Source organism: Pan paniscus, chromosome 3, assembly GCF_029289425.2.
Source record: "Pan paniscus chromosome 3, NHGRI_mPanPan1-v2.0_pri, whole genome shotgun sequence".
NCBI lineage: Eukaryota > Metazoa > Chordata > Mammalia > Primates > Hominidae > Pan > Pan paniscus.
The window spans coordinates 26,664,848-26,684,570 of record NC_073252.2 but is presented as its reverse complement, the minus strand read 5'-3'; the positions used below and the strand labels follow the sequence as shown (position 1 = coordinate 26,684,570).

The 19,723-nt window shown below is 36.9% G+C and overlaps 1 protein-coding gene across 16 annotated transcripts in view; it reads right to left on the bottom strand.

Annotated features, from left to right (window-relative positions):
• RBPJ (recombination signal binding protein for immunoglobulin kappa J region) overlaps positions 1–19,723 on the bottom strand; it is a 115,938-nt gene that overhangs the window by 5,138 nt on the left and 91,077 nt on the right. For all 16 annotated transcript variants that reach the window (XM_034958393.3, XM_063603749.1, XM_057302046.2 and 13 more), the window contains 5 exons: positions 14,195–14,360; positions 9,090–9,264; positions 5,321–5,458; positions 5,057–5,169; positions 932–1,072 (listed from right to left, as the gene is read on the bottom strand). In XM_034958393.3, coding sequence (XP_034814284.1) covers positions 932–1,072; positions 5,057–5,169; positions 5,321–5,458; positions 9,090–9,264; positions 14,195–14,360 — 733 coding nt within the window. The remainder of the gene's footprint in view (positions 1–931; positions 1,073–5,056; positions 5,170–5,320; positions 5,459–9,089; positions 9,265–14,194; positions 14,361–19,723) is intronic.

Below are 19,723 nucleotides of genomic sequence, written 5' to 3'. Positions count from 1 at the left end.
CAGTAAAAACTTATAAACTTTCTAAAGCATGGTGCTTTGCCAATCCCTACATAAACACAAACAGAATGCTAATACAGAAACCCCATAGACAGCAGTTTTTCTTATAATACAAACTATTTCAGTGACATATTAAATAATAATACCTTTCAGAACAACCATTGTGAGTATACCAATGCAGGTACAATTTCATTAACAGCAGATCAATATCTGTGATGTAAATGGCTGTTTAAAACTCTTCAAGGACTCCTAAGAAAGAGAATGGGACTCCTCATGCTTAGGCAACAGCTAGAAGCTTATGCATGTTCCATGGGAGGGAATCATGATGGGAAGGCAAAGCCCCTACCCCTACCTTAACACACCTAGACCAGGGACTCAGCATGCCCATCAGTGTGTGTGGGCATCTCTCTGCAAAGGAGTTTCACATGAAACTATAACTGTCTTATTAAATCATCTGCCCATGTCATAACCTCATGAAAGCCTTCTGAGTAAATGTAAAACATTAGCTTTCAAAGCATGTCATCATTACTATCTTCGGAAACCACGACGTAAATCTGATGAGATTTTGAGCCTTCACCCAGAAAAATGCTTCATCTATACAATGTTTGCACACAATTTCAGAGGATTCAATGAGCACTGAAAATCTATTTTTGGATATCCTGAGGGGCTCTTTGTTCTTCAATTAAGAACCCTGGAACCAGATGTTAACTGTTTTCTCTGAGAACATTTTCATAATTTTGAGTTCTTCCTTGAGGAAGGATTGCTTGCATGTCTGAGGATTGTGTGTTAAGGATGCTCATACCTGAGATAAATATCTGTGTATAGCTTCATGTATTTGTATATAATTAACAGCAAATGAAAATTTCATATTTTTGCAAGCTGCTAACCTCACAGTTTGTACATTTTAGATTTCACCAGTAATTTAAAAACATACCTGAAATTGAATTATTCTTTCTTGAGAAAGGCACAAATACATTCTTTCTGTATCCTTAAGGTAAAATGCACATTTATGGAGTTGTGACACAGGATCATCTGCATCCAATAATGCGGTCTGCTTATCAACTTTCCTAATTATCTATATTTAACAATTAAGAAATAAAAGGTCATCCACACATGGAAAGGATTTTCCTTGTGTAAAACATCAAAAGTACACAGAAGTTATATACTGCATAATAATACATCACAGTTATTTGTCCTATGCCTACATATATAAAAACATTCACAAACAAAAAGACTAGGAATAAAAAACACGTTTAGATTGCAAGCATGGCAGAATGTAGAAACTGTTACCCTCTTCCCTGAACATCTAAAAAAAAAAAAATCAGGCAGGCACTTGTTTTCTAGATCAGTGTTTTTCAAACATTAATGTGCACACAAATGAGCTGGGGTTCTTGTGAAAAACACAGGTTCTGATCTAGCAGGACTCTTGTGGGGCCTGATATTCTGCATTTCTAACAAAATCCCAGTTGATGTTAATGCTGCTGGCCTACAGACCATATTTTGAACAGCAAGTTCTAATGATATTTTCCAATAATATGCATAAAATGACAAATACTCCAACATCAAAGGGAAAAATCTCTAGAAGGCTACTGTCAGTGCAAACATCTTATATCCATTATCCAAAACTTACGTATTTAAAATCATAACAAAATCAAACTCATTTTACAGATTACAAAATGGGCTTAGAAAGGTCAGATAAATTGCTCAAAATTACCAGTTTAGTAGCTGAAGGACCAGAATATGTCCTGATCCCAGGGCTGGCTGCCTGTCCAACTGATCTCTAAAGCTTATAACCCAACTAGTCTACAAAACACATGAATATCTGAAAGATAATACTATCAAACCCTATATGACACTTGACACCTAGAAGGTAATGGCTAAGTAGATGATCATGATGAAGAGCAAAATTTGACACAGAACTTTTACTCTGTTTCCTTTTCTATTGATCACTTCCAACAACATACAAACATAACTATCTCTCATCTCAAAATCAAAAGTAAAGAAAACACTGACTACATGCTCCTGTCCCTCCCTCTCACTACCTGTTTCTCTGCAAACGCCTCTTCCTCACTGTCCAATCTCCTGCAATCTCTCCAACCTTTTATTTCAAAGACGCCACTACAACTGCTTTTCAAAGCCACCAAGGATTTCCAGACAGATGCATCTCACGGCACTTTTCTGCCCTCATTTTACTTCATTTTCTCAGAAGCTCTCAACACATTTTGCTTTCAGGACCACAACTGCTCCAACTGACCTTTAAAATGCCCAGAGCTGAGTTCTCAGCCCTCTTTTCCTCTCTTTATAATCTATACTGTTTAAAAATTTAAAGGTTGACAACTCCCAAATTTATTATCTCCAGACTTATCTTCTCTCCTGCATTCAACTTGTATGTACACTTAACTACCTATTCAACATTTCCACTTACGATGTCTAACAGGCACCTCAAGCTTAGCATATCGAAAACAGATTTTTGGATTCCCTCCTAAACTTGATCCTTCCCCAACTCATCTAGGTCAATAAATGGCACCAGCATTCACTCAATCCAAAAACCTTAAGAGTCACCCTTGATGCCTTGCTTTCTCTCACACCCAACCATCCAATCTGCCAGCAAATTCTGTCAGGTCCACTTTCCAACAAATCAGTCACCCCTCACCACCTTAATACTATGATCCTGGGTCTAAGATAGCATCAACTCTTGCCTCAATTATGACAACAATCCAAGCACCTGTCTCTCTGCTTCCACGGCCGCATTGCTATGCTCTCTTCTCCACACAGCAGCCACACATATACTTCTAAACAAAAATAGGCCATCGTGCCCCGTTTAAAATCCTCCAGTGGCCTTCTAACATGCAGAGATAATATGAAGTCCTTACCCTACATACAGAGAGGGATCCTACAAGGTCTTGCTTAGTGCTAACCTTACAGATTCAGTTCCTGCCACTTGACCTCTCCTCCCTCCGCTCCAGCTCCACTGGTTTCTTTACTAGTCATCATACATCCCCTGCCTTCAGTTCTGTACTTGTTCTGTTTGCCTGAAATGCTCCTCACTCAATTACCGGTTCTTTGACTTCATTCTGGGCTCTCTTCAAATACTGCGACTTCAAAAAGACTTCCCTGACCTCTCTAAGCGCTCCTCCAATTCTCTATCCCTTTATTATCTTGTTTTGTTTTTTCATCACTACATAAATCCTTTACATGGGTATTTGGCTTATCACTCTATCAAAATGTAAACTCCATGACGAGAGGCACTCGACTTTGCATGTCAGAATTCCTGTCATGAAACCCCTGGAAAGATTTATGTATCAGCGTCTTAATAATGGTACTGCAACTTTTTCTAATAAGTTAATTTTTCATTGCAACATTTTTATATAAAGCCATACAGTTTTGAGTGTAAAAACCTCAATTAATGACTTTCAAGCAAGGCAGGCTACTGGTACTTTACAAACAACTGTAAATGAAAACACTGTTTTAAATTTGGGTCTGTCTTCTAAGTGGTTTGTATTATAAACTATTGGTGATCAGAATCATCCTCCTAAGTTGTGCTTCTGCAGTACAAGCATTTAACACCAAAGCAAATGAACATCATCCTTGGAACAGAGGAAATGAATGAGAAGAGGAAAAAAATGAATAAATGCTGATTCAGATTTTTTGCTTGCTTCTGTCTCCTGCTCTGTTTTTCATGCCCTTCATTCCCTAACGTTACCCTTTTTATTATAATTTGTCTCAGCTGCAAAGCTTTACAGATTACTATTACTATACTTCATGTCTTCTAGCTTATTGCATTGACATGGGAAATAAAATCACCTTGTACAATCATGACAGAGGGTAAAAAAAAAAAAAAACAGTAACAAAGAAATGAATCACTGGCTTAGAAAACTGTAGATCAAACCAGCCTCTGCTGAAATGACCCCAGAAAATATAAGCCAGTGGAATATTGCACCAAAAAGATAAATAGAAGGCATGTTTAGGAACATTAATACTAAATGTTCTTCTACTCACCCAACCTCTTCAGTCTGACCTTGAATCAAACTTACTCATAAATCCCCTTCATCTTGAATATAAATAAATTATATTGTTTGAGAAAAGGAGAGGGAAAATTGGGAGGGTGGTGGCACTATAGAGGACTTTTGTTTTCATTTTACTAACAAAAGTAGTTTTTACAATTTCAAGATCTCCTTTTTTGTGGTTGTTGAGATAGGATCTCATTCTGTTGCCCAGGCTAAAGTCCAGTGGTACGATCACCGCTCATTGCAGCCTTGACCTCCCGAGCTCAAGTGATCCTCCCACTTACGCTTGAGAGTACAGGTGTGCACCACCATGCCTGGCTAATTTTTTTTGGGGGGGGGGGGCGCGGTCAGTGGTAAAGACGGTCTGACCATGTTGCCAGGACTAGTCTCGAACTCCTGAGCTCAAGTGATGCCAGGGCTAGTCACCTCTCCTTCTCCTGCCTTCACCTGTTGAAGTGCTGGGATTGCAGGTGTGAGTCACCATGCGTGGCCGAGTTTCACTGTCTTCTATTGAACAAAAGCCCTAAATCCTATGCCCTGCTCCCAGTTAGAAATACCAATTTTATTTCAGTTTTAATAAATCTATCTTCTTGTGAGAGAGTAAGCTAACAAAAATTACGCTTATATTTCAAAAGAAATAAGAATGTCTTCTGTTTGCAAACTTGGTCCTACATTGGGATATGGCAGGTACCACAAAAAAATGAATACGGTTTATCCGCATTAGTAAAGAAAAGAAATGTAATTTATAGTGCCCTCTACTGAACATCTTCAGATAAACAGCCAAAAAGGAAATTGCCACCAAAATATATTGGAAATCATTTAAGAAAAAATCATTAAGAATGTACTTGTAAAAACTGGCTATTACCTTAAAGCATTTCTGAAATAAGGTAGAGCATAACTGTCAATTATAAACAGCACTGATTACTAACATACCTTTTAAAATTAAAAAGCATAAAACTGAGGTGTGTTTTTCCATTTGAATGTTGTGATTTTCCTGTTTAAGGAATTAATTTTTACTTCACATTATCACTAAAGCAAAAGTAGAGCCATACCAATCTTGGGAGTGCCATGCCAGTAACTGAGCACACAAGTTTGACTGTTTGTCCATAATGGATGTAGCCATCTCGGACTGTGAATTCTTCTCCTTCTGATTCATCATCATCCACTGCAGTAGGTGGAAAAATAAATCAAATTGTCATCTTTTTAAATTTATTTTATGATTAGGCAAATGACAAAACTTAATATATCCATGTATCTCATCAAAAGATTTTAACAATTTCACACTAAAAACATTAAATGCACACTTTTATACTCACAGAGATGAATAAAAAAGGCTCCCCACTGCTGTGAACTGGCATGAAAATTACCTCCTTCTACATGCAAGTATCTGGTACTAACTGTCTGGGATCGTAGTCGATTAAACAGAGCCACCTTTGTTCCTGAGGCAATGCATACTGCAAAGAAAAAACAGCTCTTATTTATGTGATTGGAGCAGAAGGTGGGGAGGGAGCAAAAGAAGGAAATTCTGCTTGGCAGTGTATAATTATTCTTTCTTATCATTTAACAGTTTGACAAATATTTTCACTTTCTAAGACAGTACAGATGATATCAAAAAGTCAAGGTAACTGTTATTAATAATGTCAAGCTAATGATATCAAATGTCCATAAAAATAATTTTAAAGTGAAAGCTACACAGTATGTTTAATGTGGTGCTGATTATTAGAGAAAAACTTACTTTTAAAATAATGTTAGACAGTAGAAATTTAAATGATGACCTATTTAAAGGATGTGTATCTAAACACACTGATAAGAAAATATTTTCCTGGAATATCACTGAATGGAAAAGCAGACTATAAAATACTCTGTATGCTGTGGTTCCAGTAGGCAAATGTATATATTTTAAATATGTGTTTGCATCCAATTCCACAGAATACATGCATAGAAAAGGGACCAGAAGGATGTTTGTCAGAGTTGATGGTAAATGCCTCTGCATACTGTGATTTTAGAAAATTCTGCTTTCTTCTAAATAAAGTACTGTATGAAATTTCTTGAAAATAAATCCATGTAAGCAGAAAAACATTCTGAAAGTGAAATATGTTCTCTGCCATCAAGAAACTAATATTCAGTACAAACACAAAGTTAAAGCAGTTATATAAAACTGTGTAATCTGAAATGCAAATAGCCTGAATACAAGACATAATATACCTCCTAGCGCAGGAGAGCACACCACCACCTTTGAAGCAGGTCTTGCTTTTCAGAAAGAAAACAAGAACCAAAGGACAACAAACTTAAATCTGATCACCATTCTAGACTAAAGATTCTCTCCTTGACCATACTTTTAAGCAGGCTGCTCTGAGCAATCAACTAGTATTTGTCCTTGAGCCCCGTCATCAGTCTGTTTAGCTCAGTTATATATAGTAAGAATCCTCCTAAACTATCTCCCACTCTGGATCTATGATCACCTTGGCCTGCCTTTAGCAGGAATCCTAAGTCAGGTCAGAAAGAAACCTTCTACCTTTGATGTCTCCTTTTAGAAAGTTTCCATCCATTGACCCTCTCACTCTGCTTCATCCCCAAGTGTCTTTGTTGTATTCTGAAATGGAACTTGGTTCTATTTTCCCCTATTGCAATAGTACTGAATGAAATCTGTCTTTCCAACTAGGCCCACGCTCTATTTCTTTTTGACTCTACCAATTTACAGAAAATACATTAAACTATACCAAATAAATGAAATCAGCAAAATCTAGTACGTGGAAATCTCTAGTGACTAAATGTTTCAACTTACTTAAATAAATTGCAAGAGTTGAGGGGGTGTCCATAGATTATACTCAAGGACATGTCACAATATAAACTGTACTAAGTGGTAGATCTGAATTTTGATTCAAGCAATCTGATTTTTAAAATAATATTTTAGACCATTTTAAATTTGAACACTGATTGGATATGCATCAAACTAAAATAAGGGCAGAACAAAGTGGGGCTGGAGTACAGGTATAGATGAAGATAAGATTGGTTGAATGTTAAGATCACTGCTGACGTTAGAGAATGAACATAAGAGGTTTCATTGTATGGTGCAACTCTGTCTACTTGAGAGTGTTTGAAATTTTTCCGTAATAAAAACTAAGTGATATTAGTGGACTGAGTGGACTAAAATATAACCAAAACAACAACAACAACAACAACAACAACAACAACAACAACAACAACAACAACCAGGAGCTCATAATAAAACAAAATGAAAAGAAAGCAAACAAAACAAAAACCCTAAAACCCCACTGGTCACTTTCAAGGAATGTTATTATTCTGCAAATGAGTAAACAAGCAGCTAATCCTGCCTTTTCATTACATATTACAATTGAAGCAAATAGCTGATATGGCAAAGTCCCTCTTTGTAGAAAGAACTCCAGCTAACGAATGCAGAAGTTAGAATTTAAAAAATTAGAATATCACCATTTTGCAGCATTTAATGAAATGGATTTAAACATCATCAATGACTATTAAAACCATTAGGTTAAAGTTTGCTGAGGAACTTTATGGGTGGAATAGACTTACAACAGCTGAACTACTATAATCAATCTTAACATGACCAAAAAAAAAAGGGGATAATCAGATATTATGACTTCCAATCCAATGGAAATAAATGTATATTTTACCAATCAGTTCTGAAAGTCTTTATGTCTAACCACCAGTTCATGGAAAATAAGAGAGACAGAGAAACATGTAATCAGCCAAACCCAGAATATGGAATTCCACAACAGGAAAAATGATCCAGTTTCTTCAACAAATAAATGACATAGAAGGAAAACAAAGGTGAGAGAGGGTGAGAAGAAACTATTACAGACTAAAATGTGTGGACCTTATCTGAATCCATGTTTGAACAAACCACTGTAAAACAAAACAAAGCAAAAAAACTATAAAAAGACATTCTGGGTCAATCTGATAAATCTGTACATGAAATAGGATATTAGATGACACTAAAGAGCTGCTGTCAACTGTTACGTATAATGATGTTTCAAAAAAAAGGGCATGTATTAGTCACTATTGCAGAAATTTTGGTTCAAAGGATAGGATGAGATTTACATTAAAATACTCCAGCAATTAGAAGACGAAGAGGTGTTGGTGGTGATGGAGATAATGAAACAGAATTGATAAAACCTGTTGAGGCTGGGTGGCTAATTTCTCCCTTTTATATAAATTTGAAAGTCTCAGCCAGGCATGGTGGCTCACGCCTGCAATCCCAACACTTTGGGAGGTCGAGGTGGGTGGATCACCTGAGGTCAGGAGTTCAAGACCAGCCTGGCCAAATGGCGAAACCTCATCTCTACTAAAAAATACAAAATCAGCCGGGTGTGATGGTGGGCACCTATAATCCCAGCTACTCAGGAGGCTGAGGCAGGGAGGATTGGTTGAACCCGGGAGGTGGAGGTTGCAGTGAGCTGAGATCCTGCCACTGCACTCCAGCCTGGGCGACAGAGTAAGAGTCCATCTCAAAAAAAAAAAAGAAAAGTCTCCATAATAAAAAGTTAAAAAAAGAAAAATGGGTGTGGAGGTTAAATTTATAATTCAAACATACTTCTTCGGTAGTCTAAAAATAGGCTGATGAGACAGCAGTCTCTGCCAGAGCAACCACATTAAAAATTGTGTTTAGATTCTCAGGAAGGCCTGCCAAAGCCCATTTAGTTGGTAGCGTTTTTCAAAGGGGTACTTGTTGACATTGTGGGTAGATCAATTCTTTGTGGAATGGGAACTACCTTGGACACTGCAGGACATTCAATTCAGCACCACAGGCTCAAGACACCCAAAGCCAACATCACCCCCTCCAGTCACCGTAACAACAGAAGGAGAAAATCTCCCATTTCCCCAGAATGTCCCTGGGAGCATTAAGGAACCAACTCTGGTTAAGAACTGCTTCATTAGACCACATACTGTCGATTTACGATTAAAAAAAGAGAGACAATAAAGAGGGCCACAAAAATATTAGTAAAGAATTAACTGGCTATTGAAAAGGCAATTTTTAATTTAAAAAAGAGTCTGTCTTATTAATTCATGGTGGGAGTTGGGGATAAATAAGAAAAGCATACATACAGTCAGCATTTTTCAATGACTGCTTCTTTTTGGAAGGTTTGGAGATGACTTTTATCCGCTTGCTGAGGAACACACCAATGTCATCACTGTTGCCATAGAACATCTTTACAGACAACATGAAGTGCTTTCGCTTGTCTGAGTCAGATATATACAATGTTTTGGCTGTGCAATAGTTCTGTGAAAGAAAAGTAAAGTTTTAACAGCAGCAAAACCTTGTTTGTTTATGTAGTACCTAAAACTCAGAATGGCCATGGTTTAAGTAATAAGTAAAACAATTCCAAGGGATAGCTGATAAAACCAACTATAAAAATTATCAACTATAAAAATTACTGAAATTGATTTCTGAAAAGTACAAAGTCTTCCTTATAAAGTCTGTAGAACACAAACATTGTCATCTATTGTATCCTCTTTAAAAGACCATTTAAAAAAACAGCCTTTTCTTGTTTTACATAGCTGTACAACTGTGTCATGGAATTATCACTCAACGTTACAGCAGTAACTTTTAAAATAAATTTTACAGTTAAAAAAAATCAATGACTTTCTCCAAAAAAAAAAAAATAAAGCTATCAGAATTCAAGAAATTATGTAAAAGATTTTAGCAGTCGTTCTTCTCAAAATAGTGCATAAAATATTTTTCTTTATATAGCTGAACACTAGAGTAATCACTTATAAGATTGAGGAAAACAATGATAGACAAACTGGATGATTATAAAATATCTTAAACCAGAAAGAGATTATATAAGCATTACTTTAAAGAACTATTTTTAAAATGGTTAACTTTGCCCAAAAGGACGATTCATACGTATCACCAGAAGAACTGAATTTAAAGGTACTAGAGAAAATGCTCAAGGCATTATGTCAGTTTACCAGAATTTAAATTCTGATAACTGAAAAGATAAAGAGATATAGCACTTTACAAACAGCAAAGACCCTTCAAAATGCTACTGCTTATATTATATATAACAATTCTAAAATCTTTCCTATTCTCTTGATCCCTGTGAATCAGGGAGGGGTCTAAATTATTGTCCTTTTCCAGATAAGATAAATGATGCTGAAACACAGCATAAGTATCTAAAGTATCGAATTATATTTTTTAAAGGATCAACATTCCACTTTAAAATTCAGCTAAACAAGTTTCTTCAACTACCTCTCCTGTATCTTCCTTTTAAAAAGCAGAGCAAATGCTACTCAGGAAACAGTTAACGACTTCTAGGTTTTTATCTTTAAAATTTTACTCACAGACAGCCTCGGTAGCAGACAAAACTACTGCAATAGTTTATTGTATTTCTCATAGCAAAGCTATATAAGAAAATTTAGATGCCATCTTGAACATTATACATTTAAGTTTTTAAAAATCAAAAGTTTGGTAAAAGCTTTGAGAGGTTTTGCTCTGTAGAAGGCAAAAATAAGATAAAGCCAATCATAGTAATAAATAAAAACAGGCCAGGGTGGTGGCTCATGCCTGTAATCTCAGCACTTGGGAGGCCAAGGTGGACAGACTGCTTAAGTCCAGAAGTTTGAGACCAGCCTGAGCAACATGGTGAAACCCCATCTCTATGAAAAACACAAAAATTATCCAGGCATGGTGGTGCATGCCTGTAGTCCCAGCTACTCAGGAGGCTGAGGTGGGACGGTCGCTTGAGCCCAGGAGGCAGAGGTTGTAATGGGCCGTGATCCCACCACCGCACTCCAGCCTGGGCGGCACGGTGGCACCCTGTCTCAAAATGAATAAAGATAAAGAAACAAAAAACAACAGTACTTTGCAGTCACATCACTCCTTGCACCCAAGATCTCTAACGCACTCAGAGATGGCATCTGTGAGCTGCTATACCCATAGGTCGGCCATACTCTTAAAAGTGACAGACAGCATTGAAGGTCAAATTAAGCCTAAACAATGAAATTCTTCTGCAACATAAGACGAGGTCTATGCAAATGGGTATCAATGTACTAAAGCAGACAGTCATGGGAAGCAAAGATGAAATTTATATCTAAATGAAGGTAATTACATTCTAATGGGAAAGCTTAAAAATGTTGAGATGGCTTTTGAGTGTTAAAATTAAAAGGTAAGATCCATATCAGAAAGAGAAAATACTGAAATCCAGCATATTTTAAGACATATTGGCAAACAAGAAAGGAAAAAAAGAACCAAGAAGGTTGGATCATAATACCTACACAAAAAGAACTGCATTTTGTTCGGAAAAAACAAACACACATATATCTCCTTGGAAAGAAAGGAAATATATCCCTAATTACAATGAGTAGTTTGAATCCACAAAAATCATAATCAAGATAATTTTATGGGAACTATTATTTTTAAAAAACTATAAGGCCACTGACCACAAACTACTCAAATTCCATTAAGAAAAGAAGGAAAAAGTCACTGACTCATAGAAAATAAGCAAATAAAACTGAAATTACATTTGCCTTGCTATTGCAAAAGGTTAAATTAGCTAACGGAATTCTAGAAGAGAAAATGGCATATAATCATCTCTCTAGAAATACTCTTTGAAAACAAGATCTTTAGGCAATAAAAGACATTTCCCTGAAAGAAAGAAGAAATACCAAATCTAATGCTGCAAAGTGATACTGCAGAAATGTTTCAATTATAGAAACAAAATGTTACCAAGAGTATATGATGTTTAAAAATAAGAAAAACACAAGAGTGTTAACTAAGTCATCCTTGTTGCGTAGCTTACCTAGCTGTGACTATAAAAAATGTAAATTTTTTTAACAAATTAAAAACATTACACAAAATCTAAGATCCAACATATTACCTACATACAGCCAAATGTCATGACCATAAATTTAAAGCACTAGATATACTAGAATTTTGTTGCAGTGAGTATTTAAAATAAGTATAAACACCAAAAATTGCAAAATGAATATCCCATATTTCTCAATAACTAATTGTACCACTCAATGAACAGACTATTTCCTTACACGAATGGAGTTTAAGTGAGGCAGACAAGAGCAAAGTGCCTCTCACTGAAGCTCAGAATCCGCTGCTCAGGACACCTTTGCCTACCTTGGTCAAAACCATGTTCTTATACCTTTATGCTCTAAGCACATGATTATATTGTTTTTTTTCTGCCTGGGATGCCTTCTACTAACTCTCACCAGTCTTGCTTTACATAAATTTCCCTAATAGAATTTTTCCTTAAAATTAAATATTAACATATAATTTTGGCTTACAGACATTGTACTAACCTATTACGAGGTATTTTAAATACTAGTTAAATGCTCAAGCTCTCAGGTATTCTATTCCTCTTCTGCCAGTTTCTAGGCCTTGGGGAAAGGGTATACTAGTGGAAGTTGGGGAAAGGGTATACTAGTGGAAGTTGAAGAAAGATATAACGAAAAACAGCAGAAAGATCTCCATGTTGAGGCAGCCCCTAAAGGTACAAAATTAAGATGTGGCACTACTAAGCCACAGTGCTGCGAAAGGCAAGCAGTGATACTACTGGTTGGTTTATTTGGTATCACCTCATTTAAAATTACTGGAAGCTGGAACTGGTTAAAATGAGCAATGAAGTAGGATTAAACAGTTATACACACAGGTAGCTAGAATCCCTGGCTTCTCACTACCTATCTGATCCACTCATTCATAGTACTGAATGTCTACATGTGAAGCCTGGAGACATATAACTCTGAGACTTCCTAGGTAACAAGAAAACAGATGAGACAAGACTTAAGATCTATTAGATCAACCCACCACTTAAATATATTCGTTACTTTAGCTCAGGGATCATAATTTAGAAATAGTTTTAGTGGTTTAAGATGAAACTATCTTTATTGTAATAAGTATTATCCCAAATCTAATTTAAAATACATAGTCAACAAATCTTACTTACAAAAACTATAAAGATATAAATGACATACAAATAGCTAAATTTGAAGGAGGTTGACATTAAGACCTGTAGTACTATCTGTAAAATCACTAAAATTCAATTTGAGAGTACAAATCCCCTAGCTCACCTCCACCAACACTACTCCCAACCCATATCCCTAGTGCCAACTACAACATAGCAAACACTAAAATATTCAACAAAGATGTATCAAATAATGAAACAGCTGTTTATGCGCTATTTTAGAAGATGTTTAGTCATTGAGATCAGAACTAACCATTTTCCAAAGTACAGTAGCAAGGAAAAATAAAACCATAGCTAAATTCTAAGTGAATAAAAAACTATCTTTCAATACTAAAAGTATAGATTGGCTGGACACGGTGGCACACACCCGTAATCCCAGCACTTTGGGAGGCTGAGGTGGATGGATTGCTTGAGCTCAGGAGTTCAAGACCAGCCTAGGTAACATGGCGAAACCCCATCTCTACAAAAAAATACAAAAAAGTTAGCTGGACATAGTGACACACACCTATGGTCCCGCTACTTGTGAGGTGGAGGTTGCAGTCAGCCAAGATTGCACTATTGCATTTCTGCATGGGTGACAGAGTAAAAACCCTGTCCCGGGGGAAGAAAAAAAAAGATCTAGATTGACTGCTTTCTAAATTCATACAATATAATCAGTAAAACTAGCTGATAAATTGTTTTCTCTAGAAAATTAATTGAAGAACCCCTGCCACGCACTAAAATTTGCGTAAAGCCAACTGTGGCTGTTCTTGTCTACAGTATCACTCTGCTTCACTCTGATGTCAAGTAAACGTTTATGATCGTTATAACCCAGATAAATGCTTTCCACAATGTATATATTATCGTGTCTAGTATAAAACTAAGATTAAAATAGCAGAGTAAAACATTACTGAACAATGTATTTTTGTTGATAAACCTCTGTCAAACAGAAGATGAGCAATCAGCCTCCTAAATTTATTACTGGCTTCCAATAGAAATCTGATTTATAGTCTGCTAAAACTGCTTGCAAGCTGGGGAAGCTTACTGCATGCCACCTTCCAATGTCAGCAGCGTAAGCTTCATAAGTGACTAGACCAAAGCTATCTGAGAGGCATGTTTTTTGGTCCTAGTTTATATATTCAAGAAATTGTTACCAATAGTTATTAAAGAAAAAAATCTCCACCACAAAAATGAATATGAAAACTACATTCTGGTACCATGGTGCCCCTTTCTGGTGAACTAGCAGTCTTGATTTACCTTTCCTTCCAAGTTTAGCTGCTGCATTTCTTGGTCACTATTTCCTATCCCAATAAATGCACACGGTTGAGACTCTTGTTCAGAACAACCATCGCGTTCCATTTGTTCTTTTTTTTTCTTCCATCCACTGCCCATAAGATATACACAAGGAGGTGGGCAAAAAAACCTGAAGAATAATGGGGGAAAAAAAACAAGAAGCAAAAATCAATTAGATTCAATAAAGCATTTCCTTTCCTTGAACATTATGAATACAAAATCATATTGAAATGCACCTATTCCCCAATGAAAAATTTTGGTGAAGCCTTTTGTAATGCAAATAATCATGCCCACAGGACAGAAATCGGGACTTCCACAATGACTAAATCTGTTCAGGTAAAATATTGGAGTTATGCATACAGTTAGATTAAATACTTTTTAGAGTACAGAACTTCTCTTTGTATGGCTCAGAGTTCTAAATTACCAGAGTTCAGCAAATCCAGTGTACTCTAACATATTACAAAACATGATAAACCACCACAAAAATCTGTAATTACTAATTAAGGCCTATTCAAAATGACACAATCATTAATGAGTGACATTACTATTATGGATACTGCATTTAACTTAATGTGGTAATTAACCTGGAAAATTGTATTAGAGCATTGTCCATAGTAGAAACATCCAAAATATTAATAAAACTAAGCAAAAGAGTCAAAAATACATGGATCTCCTGATTATGAGCAGTGCTGTGTTTTATATATCTTTGAATTTTATACACACTTGGAACACCTGGTGCGCTGTAGATATCTGAGAAATATCTCATGCTCAAAGAACAATACACTGTGTTCTTTCAACTCACAGAATATGACAGGTTTGTTTTGCTAGTTGTCAAAAACCACCTTCACAAGTTCTTCTGAGAATGATTTTCTTATAATCTTTTATTTAGCAATTAAAAATATTATCTATTGCAAAGCCTAGCTCAAGGCTCATATTTTACATAGTTCAGACCATCAATCCAGTCCTTATATAGGGTGTAAATTCACCTTTGCTCAATTATAATGTTGACTTGTACATACTTTAAAACATCTATGCCATATCTCTCTAGAGGGCCTGAAAACTCGAATTAACTATAGTAGCCACATAAGTAATATAAATGGGTGAACGGCGTGTACAATAAACAGGAATATCCAGGCTGGGCGCGGTGACCCATACCTGTAATCCTAACACTTTGGGAGGCAGAGGCAGGCGGACTGCTTGAGCCCAGGAGTTTGAGACCAGCCTGGGCAACATGGCTAAACCTCATGTCTACAAAAAATACAAAAATCAGTGGGCGTGGTGGCAGGCGCCTATAGTCCCAGCTACTCTGGTGGCTGAGGTGGGAGGACCAACTAAGCCTGGGAGGTCAAGGCTGTGGTGAGCTGTCATAGTGCAGCTGCATTCCAGCTTGGGTTAGAGTGAGACTCTGTCTTAAAAAAAAAAAAATTAGGAATATCCTTTAGTTACCCAAAGAAGTAGTTTCCTTCTCTTCTTTCTTGAAACACACAGCCTCCATTGTCATTCTCACTTCTTGTACTGTTATTAGTACAGAAAATGGCTTACTTTTCTTAATCCTAGTATAAGAAAACCCAGAGCTTAAATGCAATGATAATCAGCCACTGGTGTATATATACCCACTCACACTCACGTGGCTGAACTATGGGCATGCAGGCCTAGTGTTGGTCCCGTCCTCCAATTGTTCAATAGATGACTGAAATAAAATTTTATATGAAATACTGTTTTTTTAAATTTGGCAACTAATTTACACTTATTAACACTCTGTAGGCCAACAACGTGCAGACTAAAAGAAAAAAACTTTATGTGCATATGTGCACACACAAGCAGACATCAGCAGGCTGGATTTGGTGCTCAGGTCTTCCTGAAGGTGGTAGTATCTACTTCTTGTTTGCTTCCCCCTCAGCCTCTACAATATTATCTACTGAACTGACTGAAAATATATTAATGGAACCTACTTTTTGCTCAACCCTAACCAGACTACTTTAGAGGCAATTTACATATGACTTACAAGAAGTAAGCTGGGTTTATTTAATATTCATTAATTCTCCAAATTATTTATTATATCCTGAGTGTGTTAACAGATACTGGGGATATAGCAGTAAAAATAAACAAAAAAATTAGACAAAATTCCTCTCCTTATGGATCTTACACTCTAATAGGAGAGAGATAATAAAAACAGATAAATGAGTGAAATAACATGCATATGTACTCCATTAGCTGGTGATAAGTATGGGGAGAAAAAAATAAAGCAGGCAAGGGGTACTTGAAATGGGGACAGCCCAAAGTGGTCAGGAGAAGTTTCCTTAAGAAGGTGACTTTGAGTCACGACCTAAAGCCATGTGGACACCTGGGGCAAGAGCATTTCCACAGAGGAAAGAGCCAGTGCAAAGGTTCTCAGATAGGAAGGACTGTGACCAACAGTGGGGAAACAACCAACAGACCAGAGCGGCTGGAGTAGAGAGCAAGAGGGGGATTAACAGGCAGCGAAGCCAGAGGTAGTGGACAAGTAGACCAAGGAGGCCCTACGGATTTAACTGAGGGAGGAGGGAAGTCTCTGTAGTCCTCTCACATTTATCTAATCCAATAGAAAAGAGCAGTTTTCATGCCTGTATACTTACACTGAGGCCAAGGATATAAAGGTCACAGCCAAGTTAGTGGGCCCAGTTCCAGGTCACTCTAAATTTGGAGGGAAGCCTGGATTAGCTGGGCTAGTTTTGGAGTGGGTTCAGTTCAAGTCTACAAAGGGGAGCTTTCTGGCTTCTAATGCTGGGAGCTACCCAATGCTTACTATGGCACAGAGTCAAATACCTAGGTTGGCACACTCTCAGGAGGTTGAGAAGGCATCAATTTTGGAAACACATCTCCTGTTTTTTTAATTGAACATTGATGTTAAGACTCCTTAGTAAATTGGTGTATCAGCTATAAAACTCAAAAGAGCTGTGTTTTAGTACAGGTTGTGTATTCCTTATCTAAAATGCTTGGGACCAACAGTGTTTTGAATTTTTTTTTCCCAGACCTTGGATTGTTTGCATTTATACTTAGTGGTTGAACATCCCAAATCTAAAATGCTCCAGGCTGGGTGCAGTGACTCATGCCTATAATCCCAGCACTTTGGGAGGCTGAGGCAGGCAGATCACTTGAGGCCAGGAGTTCAAGACCAGACCGGCCAACATAGCAAAACACTGTCTCTACTAAAAATACAAAAATTAGCCAGGCATGGTGGCGCACGCCTGTAGTCCCAGTTACTCAGGAGGCTGAGGCATGAGAATCGCTTGAACCCAGTAGGTGGGGTTGCAGCGAGCCAAGATAGCGCCACTGTACTCCAGCCTGGATGACAGAGCAAGACTCTTACAGGGTCATGTTGGCACTCGGGGTTTTCAGATTTTGGAGCACTTTGAATTTTTGGATTGGGAATGCGCAACCTATATGCCAAATACAGTAGTCAAATCTCAATGAGTTATCATAAATGGTACTTTTTTTTTTTTTTTTTTTTTTTTTTGAGAGGGAGTCTTGCTCTGTCACCCAGGCTGGAGTGCAGTGGCGCGACCTCCGCTCACTGAAAGCTCCACCTCCCAGGTTCATGCCATTTTCCTGCCTCAGCCTCCCGAGTAGCTGGGACTACAGGCACCCGCCACCACGCCTGGCTAATTTTTTTTTTTTTTTTTTTTGGTATTTTTAGTAGAGATGGGGTTTCACCATGTTAGCCAGGATGGTCTCGATCTCCTGACCTCGTGATCCGCCCGCCTCGGCCTCCCAAAGTGCTGGGATTACAGGCGTGAGCCACCGCGCCTGGACCATAAATGGTACTTCTTAATTTCACATCTGAAAAATATAAAGAGAGCTAAACTGATAAAAGAATGAGTAGTGCTGGTTTTCTCAAAAGTACTGTGACAAAATGCATGAAATGGTAAAAATCAGGTTGATAAAAAATTCTCTATTCAAAACACTGACCAAGTGTCTATCTTGAAAGTGCTTTCCAATCATGTAATAAATATAAGAAAAATGAAGACTTTTCAATAGTCTGAGTCTTTAAAAAAAAAAAAAAGTCAACTCTAAATTATTTCAAAAAGCCATGATGGAAGTAGCAAATCCAATATAATCTAAACATTCAAATTATTTCTATATTGCTGATAAAATCATACCTTAAACATCCCAATATCATCATCCCCTAAAATACGGCAAACAAATCAAGTTGTTGCCCATACTTCGTAAAAATCCAGTGATTGAATAAAAGTCAGCATATATACAAAAAAAAAGGCAAGAATACACGCAAAAGAAACTAAAGGGAGTGGGGTAAAAATAAAAGGCCACCAAATTAACAGAAGAAAACTTAAATACATCTTTATTTATTTATTTATTTATTTATTTAATTTTAAAGACAGAGTCAGACTTTCACTATGTTGCCCAGGCTGGTCTTGAACTCCTGGTCTCAAGGGATCCTCCTGTCTTGGCCTCTCAAAGTGTTGGGATTACAGGCATGAGCCACTGCACCTGGCCTAAAATATATCTTATGTGGTGTTTTTTAGGCCAGGTGTGTGAAACTGACGATTTTTAAAAATTTGGGCAGTTGGTCAATATGTATCAAACACTCAGTGAAAAGTCTGAAAAGTGGTTAGCTTACAGAATTTAACTGCTGCTATAAAAAGATATCCTATAAAACACGTTGCCTTTATTTTCTCATCTTTCCTAGCAGCTCTATCAACTATAACAAACAATACTTTCTCTGCCACTTGGTGGCGATATGCACACATTTAAAATTTTACTCCTTTCACAGTTGTCTTTATTTTCAGAGACTGTTTCAACCACTGATTTCCTCAAATCTTGAGATGATGTCTGAAAACTGCCTTACAGATTCAAAGAAGGCTTTTTATCCATTCCAATATATAAAATAAATTAGGTTAAACAGAATCCAAACTCATGATACTTGCATTATCTTGCTACCTTTGCAGAATCATCACTAACCTTTGATGATTATTCAGTTCACAAGGACCATATTTAGGAACTTTTTGCATACCACAATTGGCCAATTAACACAAATCTCAATATGACTTCAGAATCAGTCTAAATGACTTTACTGTTCATTGTTTTAACAGCATCATTACTGCTACTGCTTAATTACTTCCTTCGAGAAAGCTCTAGATAAAATAATCTTTTAAAAAGTTTATTCTTTAACCTAAGATCTTACTTAACGAGAAATTAATCACTAATATAAATGGGGTACTAGATGTGCCATGCAAACACATACTAGTTATTAGGCACCATATTTAACATCAAGAACAATTTTAAATTTGGAGATAAAATTTCCTAACCAAGTATTTTTAAGCATCACTCACTGGAGTTATTTTGTATGCCAAAAAGACACAGCCAAGAGGACTGTGATCATGCCCCCAGGTAACCTCATGCCTTACGCCTTTGCAACTCTTCAAAAAGGCCTGAACCAGGATCGGCAAGAAAGAAGACAGATCCTCTTCCCACTGTGCACTCCACCACCAAGTA